This window comes from Camarhynchus parvulus, chromosome 28, assembly GCF_901933205.1.
Source record: "Camarhynchus parvulus chromosome 28, STF_HiC, whole genome shotgun sequence".
NCBI lineage: Eukaryota > Metazoa > Chordata > Aves > Passeriformes > Thraupidae > Camarhynchus > Camarhynchus parvulus.
Window position 1 is genome coordinate 2,637,352 of NC_044598.1, and position 21,075 is coordinate 2,658,426.

Genomic DNA, 21,075 nt, shown 5'->3' on the forward strand with positions numbered 1-21,075 from the left:
GCTGGGCCCATGCCCGGGGGGCTGCCCTTGGCTCTGATGCCCTGATGCACCAACGTGCCAGCACCCATGTGCCAGTGCCCCAGCGTGCCGCGGCGGTGTGGCCATGCGGCCGCACACAGACCTTGCTCCAGCACTTGCTGCCGCTCCATGAACGGCACTGAGGAGCCCTGAAGCTTCAGCAGAACCTCCACGGCCAGCTCTCCCCCCAGGGAGGGACGTGGCAGAGGAGGGGATGGCAGCAGCGCCCTGTGCCAGGCTCTCCTGTCACCCCACGGGGGCTCCCAGCTGATAACCCCGTGCTTGCCCTCCTGCCACAGCAGCCCTGGCACTGGCAGCCCCAGCTCCTCGCAGCAGGGGACATGCCACCTGCTCTGGGCACCTCGGGCAGGTGCCAGGATAAAGGCAGGGCTGTGGCACAGCATCCCTGGTGCCCTTGGTGCCTGGATCTGGCTGGATCCCGGTGGGGCGGGTGACATTGCCATGCCCAGACCTGGCACGTGCCAGGCACTCAGCCCTGTCCCTGGGGACATCCCTGTGCTTGTCCCATTCCTCCCAGCCCCACTGCCACCCAAACATGGCACTGGTGTCAGACAGAGCCCAGCTCGCCCCAGCTGTGGCTGCTGGGGGTCCCATTTACCCCCTTGGTGCCCCACTCACCCCCTTGGTGCCCCATTCACCCCCTTGGTGCCCCATTTACCCCCTTGGTGCCCCACTCACCCTCCTGGTGCCCGTTCCTGCTGGGCTGGCACTGCCTGGCCTGGGCACAGTGGCTGCTGCCCGTGGCTGCCAGGCTGCTCTGCGTTTCCGGGCAGGTGAGCAGAGCCTGTTCTACCCTGGGGCTGAGCCAAAGTCCACAGGTGATGCCAAGGAGCCAGGAGCTCTCCACGCCCGCCTCAGGGCGTGTGCTGGCACCTGGGCTGGCACCGGCGAGGGCTGAGGCCCCACTGCCCCAGGAGAGAGCCCTGGAATCCCAGCCCTGGGCAGAAACAGGACCTGCACCAGCCAGGGGATGGACAGAGCCCCACAGCCACGTGGTGATGGCACCTGGGGGCATCCATGGCCCCTTTGCCTGGGCACCTCTTTCCTCCCATCTCCTGCGTGCCCCAGACCCCTCTCTGCCCCAGGAGAGAGCCCTGGAATCCCTGCCCTGGGCAGAAGAAGGACCTGGGCATGGACAGAGCCCCTTGGCCATGTGGTGAGGGCACCTGGGGGCATCCCCCCTTCACCTGGGCAGCCACATCCCCTTTACCTAGGGGCATCCATGTCCCCTTCACCTGGGCAGCATCACCCCTTTCCTCCCACCTCCTGGGTGCCCCAGACCCCTCTCTGCCCCAGGAGAGAGCCCTGGAATCCCAGCCCTGGGCCTGCACCAGCCTGGGCATGGACAGAGCCCCTTGGCCACGTGGTGATGGCACCTGGGGGCATCCATGTGCCCTTTACCTGGGCAGCATCATCCCTTTCCTCCCAGCATCCTGCCCCAGACCCCTCTCTGCTCCAGGACAGAGCTCTGGAATCCCAGCCCTGGGCAGAAGAAGGACCTGAACCAGCCTGGGGATGGACAGAGAGCTCGGCCATCCTCCCCTTTACCTGGCAGGCACATCCCCTTCACCTGGGCAGCATCATCCCTCATCCCTTTCCTCCCACCTCCTGGGTGCCCCATCCCCCCCTCTCCCCCCATCCCCTGCCCACACAAGGAGGGACCAGCAGAACCCACCCCAAACCTGCCACCCCCACCCTCCCAGCCTCCCACCCTCGGTGCCTCCAGGCTGGTTGTTCACACAGTTTTATTTGCTCGGTTTTTGGGTGTTTTACAAACAACGGGGTTGAGGTGGATGGGATGGGGAAAAGGGAAAGGGGAAGGGAATTCAAACGGCTTCGGCACAAGTGAAAAGCTCAGGGGCACGGGAAGTGCACTTCAGCAGAGCTGGGAGGGGACAGGGGTGCTGTGGGGCGGGGTGGGGACGATGCCAGGCCCAGCACCCCCTCCTGTCACACCCCACAGCCACCCCGAGGGTCTGCTCTGCCCCCCACCACCCCCAGGGCCGGGCTGGGCTGGGGGTCAAAGCCAACCGAGGGGCAGGGGGTGCCAAGAGTGGGGAGGGAACCCCAGTTTGGGGCCGGGGGGGGATTGCAGGGCCCGGGCTGGGATGGGGTGGGTGGTGCTGGCCCCTGACGTGGGGTGGCAAGAGGTGACATTGCCCCCAGGGCTGTGGGGGCGCCCAGGCCGTGCCCTGCTCTGCAGCAATGGGGCTGCAGCGGTGCCCAGCAGGGGATGGAGGGGCAGGAGAGGCCCCCCTTGCCCTGGCAGTGCCCTCCCAAGCCCCCCTTGCCCTGGCAGTGCCCTCCCAAGCCCCCCTGACCCAGCCGTGCCTCTCCCAGGGGCTCTGGGTGCCCGGGCAGCGCTCAGGACAGCGGCTCAGCCCTGCAGTGACTCCAATGGGGGCAAAACTGCAGCCTGGGGGGCACCTGGGGGGCACCAGGGATGGCATGGGGACAGGGGGTGGCACTGCTCACACGGGGGGAGTGTGGGGGGGAGGAAAGGCCCATCCTCGGGGCAGCTGAGCCCCATCCTTGGCTGCTCCACCAGCGGTGTCCTGGTGGGCTGGGCAGCTCGGCTGCTGCTCCTCACACGTTTGGGGGATCCCTGGGCAGAAGGAACCCTCTCCCATGTGAAAAGGGATCCCTCACCAGTGGCTGCACCCTGCCCAAAGCTCCCGGGGAGCTCAGGGGCAGCTGATGTGGGCATTGGGGACCATGGGGGGCCCCCCTGGCTGCCCCAGCAGGTCTCAGTGGGGAGGAAAGGCTGGTGCTGGTGGTGAAATCCCCACTGAAGGGCTGGGGTGCAGGGTTAAGCTGCCCTCTGTGGGACACCAGACCCTCTGGCAGCTCCCAGAGCCTGAATTTGGGGTGAACTGGGCTGCCCCCCACCCTGGGGACCCCAAAGCTGCAGCCCAGGACCCCAGAACGGGGCTCTGCAAAGCTGCTGAGTGGCAGAGACTGGAAGGGAACAGAGGATGCTGAGCCACGAGGAAGCACAGGAGCCCCAGCCCATTCCTGCCCCATAGGGCTGAGCCCCCCAAGCTGCCCCTCCCTCGCTGGCACTGCCCCAGGGGGACACGGGCACAGTTCAGCCCCCTCAGCTGGCACAGTGAGGGCTCCAGGACGTGCAGCTGAGCCCAGGAGGAGCAGAGCAGGCCCTGCAGGAGCCCCAGGCCATCAGCACAGCCCGGTACCAGGGAGGGACGGGCGCTGCCCTCCATGCCCTGGGCACGCCCTGCCCCGGAGGGCTCGGGGAGCGCGGGGCTGAGGAGATGGAGCAGAGATGTCCAGGGGCAGCCAGCGGCCAGCAGAGCCGAACCTCGCCCTGCTGGAGGCACAGAGGGAGGCGCTGGCACGGCGCTGGCACGGCGCTGGCTCCGATGCCCACCGCGGGCTGGCGGCTCCCGGGGAGTCATCCACGGACACAGCGACGTCCTCCGATCCCCTGCCCATCCTCCGACGGCGCTGGGACGGTGCCGGTGACAGAGGGGCTGTGACGGGGACGGGCTGGGCGCACCGTGGGGCGAGGGGGGGCACTAATAAATACCACAGGCAGCGCTGGTGGGGGGCGGCACGGGGCTGGCACCGGGCACACGGGGCGGGCATCCCCGCTGTTGGCACCGCGCTGGGTCTCCCCGGTTGTGCAGAAAGAGGGGCCGGTGTCCGGTGGGATGGGGGAAAGGGGGCTCGGCGGGGGGCTCACATCACCGTGCAGCACTTGCAGCGCTGCTTCTTCACGTCTGTCTCCTGCTCGGCCTCCTTGGCATCTGTGGCCTTGGCACCCTGCCCCGCCGAGCCCTCCTCGCCCAGGGGCTGCGCGGCCGCCGGCTCCAGGGCGGTGCCGTTGGGCGGCGTGTGGTCCTTGAGAGCCGGCTCCGCCTTGCCCTCGGCATCCTCGATCACCACCAGCTCCGCCTTGATGGTGCCCTCCAGCCCCAGCACCTTCTTGGTCTCGTTCTCATCCTCCACGTTCTGGTAGCCCATGAAGATCATGGTGACGGGCTGCTGCTGCTCCTGGCCGCCCTCTGTCCCCTCGGCCGGTGCCACCTTGGCCTGCAGCCCCGTGATCTCCCGTCTGGGTGTCGCCTTCTGGCTGCCCGGGCCGCCCTTGGCCTCGCTCAGGGTGGCTTCGTCCGCCTTGTGCAGGAGCTCCTCGACCTCGGAGGAGCTCAGGGGGTGAGCCCCGTTCTGCAGGGCGCCGTCCTCGGCACCCACCGCGTGCACCACTGCGGGGACAAGAGAGCCAGGTCACAGGGGCTCGGGATGGGCGCATGAGATGAGCTGGTGATGCTGCTGCTGTCAGCCCCGGCTCCTGTGTGACCCCTCACCCTCCCCAAAGGTGCTGCCACTGAGGCTGGGACTCCCAGAGCCTCCCAGTCCTCCCTGGTGTGGTCACACAGTGACCCCGTCCTCTCCCCAAAGGTGCTGCCACTGAGGCTGGGATCCTCACAGCATCCCAACCCTCCCTCTGCGGTCACAGAGTGACTTCCCCATCTCCAGAGGTCCTGCTGGGACTCCACAGCATCCCAACCCTCCCCTCTGTGGTCACACAGTGACCCTGTCCTCTCCCCAGAGGTGCTGCCACTGAGGAGGGAGGGTGAGAGGGGCTCAGGATGGGGGCACCAAGTGACCTGGCAAAGCTCCTGCTGTCAGCCCCGGCTCCTGTGTGACCCTTTCACCTCTCCAAAGGTGCTGCCACTGAAGCTGGGACTCCCAGAGCCTCCCAATCCTCCCCTGTGTGTGGTCACAGAGTGACCTTCCCATCTCCAGAGGTCCTGCTGGGACTCCCACAGCATCCCAACCCTCCCCTCTGTGGTCACAGAGTGACCCTGTCCCATCTCCAAAGGTGCTGCCACTGAGGCTGGGATTCCACAGCATCCCAACCCTCCCCTCTGTGGTCACAGAGTGACCTCCCCATCTCCAGAGGTGCTGCTGGGCCCCCCCAGCATCCCAACCCTCCCCTCTGTGGTCCTGCCACTGAGGCTGGGATTCCCCAGCATCCCAACCCTCCTCTCTGTGGTCACACAGTGACCCTTTCCCCTCTCCAAAGGTGCTGCCACTGAGGCTGGGAGTCCCACAGCATCCCAGAGCTGTTGCCAGAGCCCTCTCATCACCTGGCAGCAGCCAGGGAGATGAAAACAAAAGCCCAGTGGAAGGAGCTGTCCCCAGAGCCTCAGGCTCAGCCAGCCCTGCAGGAACCACGGCTGTTTGCCAGGCCAAGCTGCCATGGCAGGACGGTGTCTGCTGGCAGCCAGCTGGGCCAGGGCTGCTGTGACACTCTGCCAGGTCACCACTGCCACCCCTGAGCCCCCAGAGATGCTGGGCAGCTGCTGCCCCGCTGTGTCCCCACCACATGGGGCTCTCCCAGCCCACTGCTCGTGGCACTGGGGGCAGAGATGTCACGGCCAGAGCAGCCAAGGGCTCCTTGTGTTCTCCACTTGACCTGGGCCATGATGAGATGGTCAGTGGGCAGGCACTGAGTGAGGGACAGTGGCCAGCCTGGCATGGCCATGGCCACACGGAGGGGCTGAATGGGAGAGCTGTGTTCTCCTTGAGGAGGGGTTTGGTCCACTCAGCCAGCACAATTCCCAGTAGGATGCTCCATTTCCACAGATGGTCTTTGCCACCACGATGGTCCCTTGGGTCTGGCTGGTCCTTGACACCAAAATGGTCATTTGGGTTTGGTTTGTCCTTGTCACCACGATGGTCATTTGGGTCTGGCTGGTCCTTGTCACCACGATGGTCATTTGGGTCTGGCTGGTCTTTGCCACCACGATGGTCATTTTGAGCAGGTTCCCAGATGTTCCCAAAACCAGAAGCTGCAGATGGGGACCAGCCCCTGATGCTGCACTTCTACCAACCCCATCAGCCACTCTCCCTGCTGCCAGCCTGTGGGACAGGCCAGCATGGTGCCAGTGCACGTTCCCTGCCCATGGGACATTCTTGGGCAGCACAGAGCCTCTTCTCTGCTCTCCAGCACTGCAGGGTCACGCTGTGCAAACCACCTGGACCATCCACACCGTGCTGCCATGACAATCCTGTGATCCACTGGGCTGCAGTTGGTGTCAGGAGCATCCCCTGCCCTTCCTGACCCTGCTGGGACGTTTGGGTGGCAGCTCCCTGTCCCCTGCCCCCGGTGCGAGCTGGCCCGTACCTTTCAGCTCGTCCTCGTACACCTTGACGCCCTGCAGGCAGTGGTTCTGGGGCAGCATGGTGGTGCTGGACAGGACCTTGGTCTCCCCAGTCACTCTGTCCTTCTCCACGGTGATCTCCACCGAGTACATGGCTGGGACACAGAGGGGACAGCGCGGGTTACGGTGCCCTGGCCCTGCCCGTGCCCTGCTCTGAGCGTGGCGGCGGGACGGAGCGTGGCGGGAGCGCTGTGGGGCTCAGCAGGGTGAGGAGGAGTTCAGCAGTGCCCAGCAGGGCTCAGCAGGGATCAGTGGTGCCCAGGAGCGCTCAGAAGTGCCCAGTGATGCTCAGCGAGGCTCAGCGGTGCCCAGCAGGGCTCAGGAGCGCTCAGAGGTGCCCAGCAATGCTCAGCAAGGCTCAGAGGTGCTCAGAGGTGCCCAACAGGGCTCAGAGGTGCCCAGCAGGGCTCACCAAGGTTCAGCAGGGCTCAGGAGCGCTCAGCAGCACCCAGCAATGCTCAGCAGGGCTCAGCGGTGTTAGCAGCGCCCAGCAGGGCTCAGGAGCACTCAGAGGTGCCCAGTGATGCTCAGCAGTGCCCAGCAGGGCTCAGCAAGCCTCAGCGATGCTCAGTGATGTTCAGCAGGGCTCAGGAGCGCTCAGAGGTGCCCAGTGATGCTCAGCAGGGCTCAGTGGTGCCCAGCAGTGTCCAGAAAGAGTCAGCAGTGCCCAGCAGGGCTCAGGAGCACTCAGTGGTGCCCAGCAGGGCCCAGCAAGGGTCAGTGGTGCTCAGCAGGGCTCAGCAATGCTCAGCAAGGCTCAGTGATGCTCAGCAGGGCTCAGGAGCACTCAGTGGTGCCCAGCAGGGCTCTGAGGTGTTCAGCAGTGCCCAGCAGGGCTCAGTGGTGCCCAGCGGTGCCCAGCAGGGCTCAGAGGTGCCCAGCGGTGCCCAGCAGGGCTCAGCAGTGTTAGCAAGGCAGCAGCAAGGAGCAGTCAATGGCAGAGGCAGGTGTGGCACATCCCTGGCACATCCCTCCTCTGGGACCCGTGTCCATCCAGGTGCCGCTGGCATCCCCTTACCTCCCTGGCCGCTGTGCTTCTGGGGCTGAGCCGTGTCCGTCTGTCCTGGCAGTGGGCAGTGCTGCCCGTGGGGCCTGGCTGGGAGCCAGGCTCATGCTCAGGGAGCTGCAAGCCCCATGAGGGTGCTGGTGCTGGCACAGCCCCTCTGCCCCCATGGGATGGGTGACTCCTGGCATCTCTCCTTCCACTCCTGGCCAGCCCCTGCCAGCAGTGGGGTGCCCTCAGCTCCATCCAAGGCCCCAGGGTGGGCTCTGGCCCATGCTGGTGCCAGTCTGAGCTCTGTCCCAAACCCCCCCAGCCCAGGCAGCCTGGCCCCTGTGCCCCACAGCCCCCTGTGCCCCACAGCCCCCTGTGCCCCACAGCCCCCTGTGCCTGGCACTCTGCTGCCTCACCCTGCACAGAGAAGCTGCAAACAGAGCAGGGAGGATGGAACTGCAGCAGAGACATGGAGCAGGGCTGAGGTGGAAGGGCCCTGAGCCACAAACCAGCCGCGGGGTGAAAGCAGAACCAGTGAGGGATGTTCAGTGCCCTGCGCTTGGAAAGGCATTGAGCAAGCTGAGGGTGGCACAGAGGGCAGGGGAAGCAGCCTGGAAGGAGCTCGGCGGGCACCTACCCGCCTTCATCATCTCACTGCCTTCCACTGCCTTCATGGGGCTGCTGGAGAGCCTCTTGTCAGCTGGAGATGGAGAGGAGACACTGCCTGAGACCTGCTGTGCCCCAGCGTGTCCCCCCATGGCTGGCACCCGGGAGGGCTCCCCCGCCCAGGGCACACGGGGACAGGGCTCTGGTCTGGCTCTGCCCACCCATTCTGGCCTCGGGGCAGCAGGAGGGCACGGCTGGTGCTCAAACACGGCCGAGAGGGGGTCAGGATTCACCTACCCTTAACTGTGCCCAGGGGACTCTGCAAAAAACAGAAGGGAGAGGTTAAAGGAGCTTCCAGGAGCTGGCACAGAGCCTCTGCGTGCACACCACCACCCACACACCCCCCATGCCCACCAGGGATGGGCATCCAGACCCCGTGGCCAGCAGCCCTGCCCACCTTCTGCGTGTTGGGGACAGCCTCTGCCTTCTTCTCCTCCTTGGCTGCTGCCTCTGCCAGGTTCTCCTTGGTTGAAGCCACTGAGCTGCTGTTCTCCAGCATCTCCAGCTCCTTCTCCAGCCTGCAGGGAGAGCCAGGGCTGAGGGGAGTGTGGCACAGGGGACTGTGGTGCAGGCACACGGGGCAGGGGAGAGGGGACACCCAGATTGTCCCCTGGGCTCACAAGGGACACATAGAGTCTGGCATGGCTGTCTCTTTGCAGAGCAAAAGTGTGGGAGCCCAGGACATCCCTCTGGCTGTCCAGGACCCCTGCCAGAGGGCTCAGAGACCCTGGCACAGAGCCCAAAACACCTGTGGGTTTGATTATTACCAACCTTGTATGAAGATCAGCAAGCCACAACAGTTTAGGTAGAATATTAGTGAAGTTATCACGGGGTGGAAAAGTAGATTTTAGGGATTTTGGTATGGGGGTTCAGGAGGCAAGATGGAGGGAACTGGGTGTGTCCAGCCTTTCTCCTTCTTCTTCTTGGCCTCCATCTTCTGCTGTGATGTTGGCACTCACAGATTGGTTTAGAGTAGAAGCTCACTGTCTGACACAGGTGATAGGGATTGGAAAGTAATTGTAAACATTGTACATGTAGTTTTTAGTATAAAGACATAACCCTGCCCTGGGGCAGGCAGAGTGCCTGGACTGTCTTGCTGAGCGGATCTCGGCAGGGCAGGAGAAAAAATTTTTTAGATAAGATACAATAAACAACCTTGAGACCGAGAAATGAAGAGCCCTGACTCCTTCTTCAAGCGCCGGGCTGGGAAAAGAGACTTTCCAACTTTTCTCGGGGTCACTGTGACCAGCGAGAGATCCTGACACAAAAACCAATGGGGTCAGCACCAAATGGGTGGCAGAGACCCCACCATGGGCACTGGGAGGGGGACTGACCCCTGCACAGTGACCCCTGCACACTTGGTGTTGCTCCACCATCCTTCTGCTCCTGCACATGTTCCTCCAAAGCTGGCTGGGCTTTCACGAGGACAACCTCAGTTCTCAGCCCCTGTGGGATGCAGCAGAGGTCGGGGGGTCCCCATGGATGGGCTGCAGCCCCCGGCAGAGCTCCCCGGGCTCCTCACCCGGCGCCGGCCAGGAATGCCCCGCACCATCAGCCGGGCACAATGGCCCCTTGGTGCCTGACCCCGGTGTGCGCCGCTGCTCGGTAATTAGCGGCTGCTCGGTAATTAGCGGCTCCACCGGGGCTCATTGCATTCCTGCCACGCTGCCCGGACACCTCCGAGCCCGGCCGGGGCTCCGGGCCCGCCTGAGGCTGCCCAGGGACACGGGGAGGGTGGGCAGGGGCTGAGCCATCTCCCTTCCCAACCTCTCCTCTGCTCCTTCCCAAGGGCAGGGCCACCAGGATGAGGACAGAAGGGAGCCATCGAGGGTGCTGGGCACCCTGAGCATCCCAGCCCCATGTCCCCCACCCTGTGGATCCCACTGACACCCAACAGAGGCGCAGCTGGCCATGCCCAGAGGGGCTGCAGGGCTGGGCAGGCTCTCGCTGCAAGAAAAGCTGCAAAGAACCCAGCCAGGGCTCAGGGCTCAGGCTCCAGGGTGGGCCCCAGCAGCTCCATGGGGAGTTTTCCTCTCCTAGCAGTGTCACAGGCAATCCTTTCCTTAGAATTTTTCCTCCTGAGAAGCTCAGAGGCCTCAGGAACAAAATGTAAACATTGATTATCTGCTGCTGTGGAATGCAACAGGTGCATCTGTGATTGGTCTCATGCGGTTGTTTCTAATTAATGGCCAATCACAGTCATCTGGCTTGGACAGAGAGCCCAAGCCACAAACCTTTGTTATCATTCCTTCTTTTTCTATTCTTAGCTAGCCTTCTGAAGAAATCCCTTCTTCTATTCTTTTAGTATAGTTTTAATGTAATATATATCATAAAATAATAAATCAAGCCTTCTGAAACATGGAGTCAGATCCTCATCTCTTCCCCCAACCTGAGACCCCTGTGAACACGCACACAGCAGTTCCAAGCTCAGCGTGCCCTGCCTTGCTCCCAGCACCTGAATCTCAGCATCCACCTGCCCAGGGATGCTGGAGGGGTGCCAGGGATGCCCAGGGGTCTCTGGAGAGACTCGTGTGCCCTCTACCTGCACCCCAACACCCATCCCCACACCGGCCCTGTTACCTCTGGATGGTTTCCTCCAGCTCCTTGGTCTTCACCTCATCCTCCTGCATCTGTTTCTTCATGGCCTCTTCCTCCTCGGAGGCAGAAGCTGGGGCTCCCTCCAGGAGCCATCTCTCCCGCAGAGCCTTGGACTGGGGAGCACAAGGAGGGGATCACGATGCTGCCCTCCGCAGCCAGGGGAGGCTCCAGGGGGCATTCTCACCTTGAGATGCTGCAGCTGCCGCCTGTCATCCTCCAGCTGCCGCCTTTTGTTCTCGATCTCCGTCTGACGCTTCCGCTTCTCCTGCAGGGACGGGAGCGGCGGGGAGGGGTCGGTGCGGGGAGGGGGAGAGCACCGGGGCCAAACCCCCGGGGATTGGGGCTCCCCGGTGTGGAAAATGCGAATTTTGTGATTGGCTTTTAGCAAATAGTCAAATGAATATTACACGTCTTGTGTTAGAAAGTGATGCTGTGTTAATTCTCTTAAGTAGTGTGGTAAATGTAGTTTTGGGTTATAAAAAAATGTTAAATTAGAAACGATGCTTTGTAAGAGACTGTTTTTAAAGAAAGGGCTCGCACCGAGGTAGCAGCCACAGGACACCTGAATCTTTACACTTAAATCTTTCAAAGAAAGAGAATTTATTGCCCTCATCAGAAGAAATGAACTTCTTCCCGCCTTGAAGACACTGTTAAGATTCAGAGGGAGAAGTTGATGATGACCAGACAGAATCCTGTGTTTGAATGGAATTTATGCACCATGTATGAGATGTATGAATATGCAACAAGTTATTGCTTTTAAGGGTTAATCTTTTGTTAACTGTGTCGTTTTTCAGGCTTGTGCTGCCCAGAAAAGGCACCCGGACTGTCCATAACTCTTTGTCTTTATTGTCTCATATTGTCCTAATCCAAATTGTCCAATTTATTACTACTAATTATTAAATTATATCTTTATTATATATATTATATATATTTAATATAACTATTAATATATGGCGATCATATTTACTACATTAATATAAAATATATTTAATAGAATTATTATATTATATATTATTGCTACTATTATTATTATAATTATATATATTATATATATTTAATATAACTATTAATATATGGCGATCATATTTACTACATTAATATAAAATATATTTAATAGAATTATTATATTATATATTATTGCTACTATTATTATTATAATTATGTAATTATACTACTATTTTTGTAACTATTTTATTATTATTAAACTTATAAAATTAAAAAAAAAACAACCAAAAAACAAGTGATTGGGCGTTTTTCACACCAGCCTTGGGAACACCCCGCAGCAAGGCTGGTACCGAATCCCTGCTCTCTCTGGGACAAACCGAGGCATTGAGGCTGTGGAGGATTTCTCAAAATGTCATCTCCAAATGTCACCGTCCCCTCGGGCGGCCCCGCGGGCTCTGCCTCGTCCCCCCCTCGCTGCCACCCATCCTGGGGCTGCTCCAGATCGTTTCAGCAGAGTCAGACCCGGCGCTTTCTGCTCTGCTCCAGAACAATTTGCCCTTTGTGTGGCAGAGATCGGCCGGCTGCCGGCGGGGCTGGGCGCTGGGGCTGCGCTGGGTGGGTTCGAGCAGCTCCCCTGCCCTGCTCGGAGCTGGGAGGGGTCGCTCAGCAGGGCCCCCAACTGCTCCCTAATTAATAGAATATATATTATATAGTTATCTAGAATTAGTTATTTATAATCTGTATACATATTTATTACATATATATATTTATATAATATAGTTATTTATAATTAGATCGTTATAATTTGTATAAATATTTATAATATATATTTATATAATATAGTTATTAATAATAATATTCTTAATATAATATGTAATATACTTGTTTATAATTAGTTATTTATAATTTTATATATTATATATATTTATAATATATATCTATATAACATAGTTATTTATAATAATATTATTCATATAAGATATATAATATAGTTATTTATAATTATTTATAATTTATATCTAATATCTATTTTTAATATATATTTATATAATAGAGTTATTTAAAATAATATTAATATAATATATATAATATAGTTATTTATAATTAGTTGTTTGTAATTCATATATATAACATATATTTATAATATATATTTATATAATAAAGTTATTTACAATGATATTATTAATATAAATATATAATATAGTTGTTTATAATTAGTTATTTGTAATTCATATATATAACATATATTTCTAATATATATTCATATAATAGTTATTTATAATAATATTATTAATATATATAATATAGTTATTTATAATTAGTTATTTGTAATTTTAATATATTATATATCTATAATATATATTTATATAATAAAGTTATTTACAATGACATTATTAATATAATATATAATATAGTTGTTTACCATTAGTTATTTGTAATTTATATATATTATATATCTATAATATATATATGTATATAATAAAGTTATTTACAATGATATTATTAATATAATATATAATGTAGTTGTTTATAATTAGTTATTTGTAATTTATATATATAATACCTATTTATAATATATATTTATATAATATAGCCATTTATAATAATATTATTAATATAATATATATAACATAGTGCCCATGCCGGGCATGGCTGGGAGAGCAGCATCCTCAGCCCTTCCTGGGGAAGGAATCATCACTCATTTCCCTCACTTGGGGCTCGTCAAGGCGCTGCTTCGTTAATTAAACCTCCCGGCTGCCTGTCGCTCGCTCTGTCCCCGTTTCAAGCTGTGACACCCCAAGAAGAGCCCGCACCGGGCCACTCTGAGTCCGATCTGTGGCTGAGCGCCTTCCCCAGCTCTCCTGCCCCCGCCTCCCTGCCCGTGTGTGCCCCCGTGCTGCCGGTGATGCCCCGGGGCCGTGGGGAGGGACTCACCGCGATGGCCTGCAGCCTCTCCTGCTGAAGGGAGCTGGCCTCCACCACCCTGCAGAGAGAGCAGAGAGCAGCTGTGAGCAGTGCCACCAGTGGCAGGTCACTGGGACAGCCGGGACACTGGGACTGTGGGGCACAGACAAAGGCTGAGCCCTTCCCTTTTACCGCCTCCTACCCTGGAGCCAAGCGCCCCTCACTGCTCAGCTCCTCCAGGCACCTCTTGGCCCCTGTCCTGCCCAAATCCTGCCCAAATCCTGCCCAAATCCGGCCTTGCCCAGCCCCTGGAGCACTCATCTCATGCAGACTTGATCCTGCTGTGGTGCAGAGGGAAGCTGTGAGCACGGAGGGGCTGGAGAAGGATGATGGAGCTGTGAGGAGATGGAGCAGGATGATGTTGGAGCAGGATGATGCTGGGGCTGTGAGGAGATGGAGCAGGATGATGCTGGGGCTGTGAGGGGCTGGAGAAGGATGATGGAGCTGTCAGGAGATGGAGCAGGATGATGTTGGAGCAGGATGATGCTGGGGCTGTGAGGGGCTGGAGCAGGCGCTGCTGGCTGCCCCGTGTTCCAACCTGGCTCACGCTTTCCATTCCAATTTCCATCCCCTTTCTTGGCTGCTCACACCTTTCCCCGGCTGTGACCTTTCCGGGCTGCGCACACAGGGACGTGTGCACGGACAGACAGACTGACACACTCGTGTGCACAGACAGACACACGGACACACCCAGACACACACCCCAGCAGCCTCTGCTCCCCGTGCCACCCGCGGGCACCTCAGCAGCCCAGCCGTGCCAGGATGCTGCTGCCACTCTGGCCTGGCACGGCTCTCCCGGGTGCTGGAGTGCAGCACAGAGGGGTCATCCCCACCCCACAGCCACCTGTCCCCATCCCCACAGCCACCTGTCCCCATCCCCGCCCTCCTTGTCCCCAAGGTGTGCTGACCCAGCCCAGCCCAGCCCCGGGGCACCAGGTGCCGGGCAGTGCCCGGTGCGACCGGGATGTGCCACGGGAGCCGCTGGCTGCTGGCCAGGCGGTGCTAATGAAGCGCTGAGCTGTGGCACTAATTAGGGTGGGAGGCACTGAGGCATTGTCAGGGATGGATCAGCTCTGCTTCTTTCCTAGAGCAAGGGGCAGAGGTGGGCTCCGGGCTCCCGGGGAGGGAGTTTGACAAAGATAGGGGTGCTGAGCCCCACAAATGACACCCTGGGCTGTGCCCTCGTGTGCCAGCCGTGTGTGTGCCCTCACAGGCTGCCCCACTCTCTGCAGGGTGAGAGGAGCCTCTGCTCCCTCCTCGAAGGCAGCAATGAACTGGGAGCTGCTCAGAGGCGCCGTCCTCCCCTCACCCCACACAGCCTGGGGATCCCTGTGATGCACAAAATCCAGGCCAGGAAAACAAACCCAGGGGAAGGTGTTGCTTTTGTGGTGGTTATTTTTGTGCTGTTTGCAGCGACGCTGGGACTGCTCCACCGGCACTGCTCTCACACCCCTGTGTCCCCTGTGTCCCCTGGGGTGTCCCCTGTGCCCCTCACCACCCCACACCCCATCATCACGAGCTCTCTCCTGCTCTGGGTCCCCTCAGCCCAGCCCTTGGCACCCCCCCACTCCCAGCCCTGTTTCTCTCCTGGATCTCGCCCTGTTCCACGGATCCAAACTTTTACAGCATTCCTGAAACATTCTGTTCTGCTTTTTCCTCCCTCCTCCATCCTCTTTTATTTTCCATTATTTGCTGCAGACTCCACATTCCCAGGTCAGACGCCAGGAATCTTCCTGGCCCAGGGAGAGACACAAAACAGGCTGGGACAACCTCGCTGCAGCCTCTCAGCCTGCTCACACCCTGCCCTGGGGGCTCTGATCCATCCTGGGGGGCTCAGCAGGGACCCCCCCAGTCCCTGCCTGCTGGGACAAGGTGCTGAGTGGAGGGAGGGGGTCCCAAGCCCCCCAAAACCCCCATCCTGCCTGCCCTGACCCGTCTCTGGGGGCCTTGTGACTGATGGAGGCGGTTCCCTGGCGATGGTTCCCTGGCAACAGCACCATGGCAACGGCGCCATGGCAACAGGAGAGTGCCAAGGGGATGTGGGGGGATGCTCAGGGGGATGTGGGGGGATGCTCGTGGTGCCAGAGGGACCACAGGGGTTGGGGTGCCCTCCCCAGGCCTGGCACCCCAACACAGTGCCAGTCAGAGCTGGGGCATCACCGGGGCATCTCTAGGGGTTCTGGTGCTCCTGATCCATCCTGGGTGCCAGCAAGGGTGGGAAGGTGATCCCAGGAGCCAGCAGCCCAGACAAGGAGCAGGGAGAAGGAGCAGGGACATGGGGGATGGCACCCTGGGAGCACCCAGGGCCACCAAGCTCCTCAGGAGCCACCAGCCCAGACAAGGAGCAGGGACAGGGGGGATGACACCCTGGGGACCCCCAGGAGCAATTCCCAAGCCCGAGGCTGGACCCACACACACGTGTGAGCACACACACACACACCTGGGCTCTCCCTGGGCTCTCCTGCTCATGGTGGCAGAGAGATCACAGGGGTTGGGGTGCCCTCCCGGGCCTGGCACCCCAACACAGTGCCAGTCAGAGCTGTGGCATCACTGGGGCATCTTTAGGGCTTCTGGTGCTCCTGATCCATCCTGGGTGCCAGCAAAGGTGGGAAGGTGATCCCAGGAGCCACCAGCCCAGACAAGGAGCAGGGACGGGGGGATGATGCCCTGGGAGCACCCAGCAGCCATCCCCAGGCCTGAGGCTGGACCCACACACCCGTGTGAGCACAAACACACACACCCGAGCTCTCCCCGGGCTCTCCCTGGGCTCTCCAGCTCTTTCCAGCCCTGCTGATGCTGCCGTTTCCCACCATCACAAGGGAAGCCCGTGACCTTTTGTCTCCTCCCCGCCTGACATGAAACAATAATGTTTATTTGCCTTCCTCCAGTTTTTTCCCATTAGCTCATCCAAATGTGTGAAGAGCCGTTTGGAGCTGCTCCCCTGGCCTGCCCTCCCTCCCCAGCCGCTCAGCCCCGAGCTGGGCGAGCCCAGGAGAGCTCCGTGCATGGGCAGCAGCGCTGTGCAGGCCCGGGGCGTGTGGCAAAGGCAGCAATCGAGGCATCAGCGCTGATTTCCAGCTCCATTCCACGCCAGGAGCCCGGAGTGACGAGGATGCAAAGCTCTGTCACAAAGCCACGAGCAGCGGGGCCGGGATCGAACGCCCCCGATGGCAGGAGAGGGAGGGGAAGGGAAAGGAGGGGAAGGGGAGGGGGCTGCAGCCGCCCCGGGGCCGCCACGCATCGACCATGAAGGCAAATGCATCAGCGGAGCGGGATGGGGCAGGGATGGGCAGAAAGGAGCGTGGCCAGCACAGGGTGGGGACCACGCTGAGATCCTGCTGCATCCATCCAGGGCATCCCCCCTGCCCTGCCCAGCACTGTCTGCATCCCCCCAGCGCCCATCACACTCCTCCCAGCTGCCTGCACAGCGTCAGCCATCCCCCTGCCCGGGGAGGGGACAGGGACAGGGACAGGGACAGGGACAGGGACAGGGACAGGGACAGGGACAGGGACAGGGACAGGGACAGGGACAGGGACAGGGACAGGCAGGGGGAGGAGATGGCAGCCCCAGGCTGCCGAAAAACGCAGATGCATTAAAGCAAGCCGAGCTGCCTGATTGATTCTTCGGGCTGAGACGTGGGCTGGGAGTGCCAGGAGAAAATGGATCCCATGAATATTTGATGAACGGAGGCTCGGGGAGGGAGTTTGATTGGAAAATTACAGATCTTTCAAACAATGGTTCAAGTGCCCTCCAAACACTTGGGTTTCCAGCTCCTTTCCAGTTAGAGGAGCAAGGAAACTCCCCCCAGGATTCATGAATGAGAGTGGAGCCGGCTGCTCCCCACCCCCAGGGGCATTGGCAGTGCTGGCTCTGGCCAGGATGTGGCACCTGTCCCTTGTCACCAGCCATCCCTGGGCTCCTGCGTGCCAGGAACAGCAATGCCATGAGCACAGGCACAGATGATGCTCCAAGAAGGCAGCAGGAAGGGGGATCCAGGCACAGGAACCCCTGGGAGCCCTGACACCCAGACAAGGAGCAGGGAGAAAGAGCAGGGACATGGGGGATGACACCCTGGGGGCTCACAGGGAGCTCAGTGCTCCGTGCCAAGCCCAGGGGCTGGGCCCAAGCCAGGGAAAAACCTGTCTGGGGCAGGATCCACCCGGCTCCTCTCCCTCCTCCAGGCTCATCCTTGTCCCTGACAGTGGCTCCTGTCTGGGACCTGGGGGCTGCTTGTCTCAGGATGCACTGAGGAGATGCAGGAATCTGGGCTGTGCCTCCAGCCCCAGCCCTGTCCCAGGGCACCTCCTCAGCTTTCCTGGGGCACCTCCACTGCTGGAGGCCCAGCTCAGCTCCCAGCACAGCTCCCAGCTCAGCTACAGCCCCATGAACCCCCATCTCCCTGGGGAAAGGGGCTGTTCCTGGCCAGGAAGCAGGAACACCACCAGCAGAGGCTTCCCAGGAAACCTGCTCCAGTTCCTCCCAGTTCCTCCCAGCAAGGCAGGTCCAGCTGAGCTCTGAAGCCCATGATGTGCCAGCCCCAGGCAGGGCTGGGTGCTGTTGTGGGTTGATGTTTTGGGTTGATGTTTTGGGGTGATGTTTTGGGGTGATGTTGTGGGGTGATGTTTTGGGGTGCTGTTGTGGGGTTTGTGGCCTCCTCTGGGACAGCTGGGAAGGGTGACAGTGCTGCTCCAGCTGGACACACGGACAGGACGGAGCTGATCCCTTCTGGAGGCAGCAGGGTCTGGCCTGGGTTTTATTTCTCCCTGGATGCCAGCAGAGAGCGAGGGCTTGAGTCCCTTGCCAAAGGACTCATGGCAGAAAAGTCAGTTATTTCCCAAGCAGAAATCTCCCTCCTTCCCCTGCAACTGCCACCTTCCAACCAGGGCAGGCAGGACCAGGAGAAGCCTCAGTCCAAGGAGACCCTCAAAGCCAAGGGGAGAGCAGCAAAACAAACCAGCAGAGCAGGCAGATGTGAGTGCAGAAGCTGCAGCTGCTCACGAGCACTGACAGCAGCAGGAGCAGAGGGCACAGGAGCAGCTCCAGAGGGACCAGCACAGCCTTTTCCAGACTTGGAAAGTTTCTGCCAAAGCTCCCTGGGCACCAGTGGATGGTGGCAGCCAGGACCCTCCTCCAGGCACTGCCTGTGCCAAGGCAGAGCAGGAGCCAGGGCAAAGTGCCCACCCCAGCCGTGCCCACCCCAACAGCCCTTGGCTGCCACAGAGCCAGGCCAAGCAGCACCTTGCCATGCCCCCCGTGCCCTGGGGCCCTCCTCACCCTCCAGCCCCTCAGCCAGGCTCTGGAGCTGAGTGGCTGGAGGAGTTCTGTTGTTTTGCTTCGTGGCTGTGCCCCCCACCTGGGGTCACTCATGGATTTTCCGTCAAAATAAAGAGACGTTGGCAGGTGCAGTGCATGGAGCTGGCAGGAGAAACCCTTTGCACCCCTCTGTGGTTGTTTGGCCCTTGCTGGGAGGGTTGGTCGAGAGCAGGGTGAATGTGGAGCCCAGGAGCCACCAGCCTGTCCAGCACCATCCCCAGGAGAGCCCAAGCCCAGCCCGGCAGCTCCTCACCCCCTCCCCAGGGCACGGCACACCCCTGGGCTCTGCCCTTCCCCTGGCTGCTGCCTTTTGGCAAATCACACACGTTTTCCTCCCCAAAGAGGCTCCTTCCTGCAGGGACTGTGGCGCCGTGCAGCTGCCCCAGGCCCCGGCCCAGCAGCACAGGGAGCCCTCGGTGCCTCCCCCCGCACCCCCAATTCCACAGCACCCCCAGCTCAGTTCCAGCCCCAGAGCCCACCCTGAGCCCAGGACACCCCCAGCCCACCCCTCCCCAGTGCCCCACGGCCTCTCAGGGCTCCCATGTGCTGGGAGGGACCTGTTGAGCCCCCCTTGTGTCACTGCCCAGTGGCAAGCGGCGAGGTGCCCCCGAGGGTGAGGTGCCCACCAGGAGCACCCCCAAAGTGCCTGGAGGAGCACCCAGTGCCAAGCCCAGGCAGCTGCTGGGCTGTTCACCATGCTGGGCACCAGAGCCACCAGGCCCGGCTGAGATGGAGCCAGCGCTGCCTTGCAGCACCTCGAGCAGCCCCCCAAGCCCTGTCACCCCCGGTGTCCCTAAAAGGGACAAAACCAGTGGGACAGTCGGTGGCCACAAGCCCCTAGTGGCCTCTGCCTGCTCCGTCCTTCCCCCACCCGCCGGGCTCCGGTCAGGGCCCCAGCGCAGCACACAAAGGATGAGGCCGGGCTCCCAGAGCGTCCGTCTGTCCGGCTGCGAGCCGCTTCCCCAGGATCCCCCGGCCACAGCCGCTTCCCAGAGCAGGGGCTGGGGGTGCAGCGCAGGGAGGGGTCCGCAGCTCTTCCCACCCACTCACCCCACCGCACGCAGCAGCAACAACAGGTTCAAAACACAAAAATAAACGCCCTGTCCACCCCCCTCCTCCCGATTCCTGCGCCGCTGCCAGCCCCGACACCCCGAGCAGCCCCGGCACCCCCGCACCCCGATCCCGGCGCCTCCGCCGCTGCCCCCCGAGCCGGGAGCGGGGAGGGGCCGCACCTGCTGAGCGGCACCGGGGGAAGGAGGCCCCGGGATGGGGGTCCCGAGCCCCGGAACCGAGGGGATGGGAGCCCCCCCGGTGTTGGGGTCCTGAGCTCCAGGATCTGGCGGGATGGGAGCCCCCAGTTTTGGGGTCACAAGCGCAGGAACGGGGGGGATGCGAGCCCCACCCCCGCTTTTGGGGGTCCCAAACCTCAGCATAAGGGGATTCAAACCTCCAGTACCGGAGCGCTGAACCCCCACAATCGGGGGGATGCGAGCCCTGCGGTTTCGGGGTGCTGAGTGCCCGGGAGCAGGGGGATATGAGACCCCACGTTCGGAGTCCCCAACCACGGCATCGGGGGTTTAGGAGCCCCCGGTAAGAGCTCCGTGAGCCGGCGGAGCGATCTTCCCGCAGCCCCAGCGCGGGGGTCCCGAGCCCCGGCCCCGCTCCCCGCTCCCCCCTCCCCGCTACTGCGGTCTGAGCCGGCGGGGCCCGGGGGAGCCGCGGCCCGGTACCGGGATCCCGCTGAAGCTCCGGTACTCACTCCATGGTCCCGGCGGTGGCTCCGGTGGGCTCGGGGAGCGGCGGAGCGGGGCCGGCGGCCGCCGGCGTCCCGGCGCTCAGGGCCCGGCGGGCGGCGGCATCCCCGGCGGGGCTGCGGGATGCGCAGGGATGTCGGGACCGCGCCGGTGCTCCCGCCTCCCTCCCTCCCGCACAGCTCCGTCTGCCGGGCGCGCCCCGCCACTGCCGCCGCCCATCAGTCAGCCGGCCTCGGGCCGTGCCAGGGTTGGGTTATTTGCTCCTGGGGGTCCCAGATGGGTCCCGGCCCCCCCACCCCTTACCTGGAGGTGGGGAAGCTTCTGGGGGTCCCGAAGCGGATGCTGGGGCGGGTTGGAGGGGCTGCATTCAGAGCCCCTCCATGAGCACAGCCCCTGCCAGGGTGTAACCCCCCCTCCTGTGAGTGCAGCCACCCCGTCCTGCCCCACTCCAGGAACCGGCGGCTCTTTGCTCCTCCGTTCCACTCCCCTATTTCCCAACCCAACGGCCCTGATGGGCAAACTGCCGCAGGAAGCCCTGAGCCACCCTCCGTTGGGAAATCTACCCAACGCTGGCAGGACAGAACTCTGCTCTTGGCCCCAGAGCAACCC

At 60.2% G+C, this 21,075-nt stretch overlaps 1 protein-coding gene across 3 annotated transcripts; it reads right to left on the reverse strand.

Moving 5' to 3' along the window:
• Positions 1–1,774: 1,774 nt before the first annotated feature.
• On the reverse strand, positions 1,775–20,607 carry PALM (paralemmin). Of its 3 annotated transcripts, XM_030966759.1 has the most exons (9): positions 20,472–20,607; positions 13,369–13,417; positions 10,673–10,753; positions 10,471–10,601; positions 8,288–8,408; positions 8,128–8,149; positions 7,862–7,924; positions 6,194–6,325; positions 1,775–4,265 (listed from the first exon to the last, which is right to left on the reverse strand). In XM_030966759.1, the coding sequence occupies exons 1-9, from the start codon at positions 20,474–20,476 to the stop codon at positions 3,739–3,741; spliced, it is 1,131 nt and encodes a 376-aa protein (XP_030822619.1). In that variant the 5' UTR covers positions 20,477–20,607; the 3' UTR covers positions 1,775–3,738. The 3 variants fall into 3 exon arrangements, with proteins under 3 accessions (XP_030822619.1, XP_030822620.1, XP_030822621.1); XM_030966760.1 differs by lacking the exons at positions 6,194–6,325; positions 20,472–20,607 and adding an exon at positions 13,541–13,883; XM_030966761.1 differs by lacking the exons at positions 6,194–6,325; positions 7,862–7,924; positions 20,472–20,607 and adding an exon at positions 13,541–13,881.
• Between the last annotated feature and the right edge of the window lie 468 nt (positions 20,608–21,075).

Coding starts and splice junctions, on each gene's coding strand:
- PALM (XM_030966759.1), bottom strand. Junction 8,409..10,470: donor CTGGAGGAAACCATCCAGAG/GTAACAGGGCCG, acceptor CTCTCCCTGCAG/GCTGGAGAAGGAGCTGGAGA. Junction 7,925..8,127: donor TCCCCTGGGCACAGTTAAGG/GTAGGTGAATCC, acceptor CTCCATCTCCAG/CTGACAAGAGGCTCTCCAGC.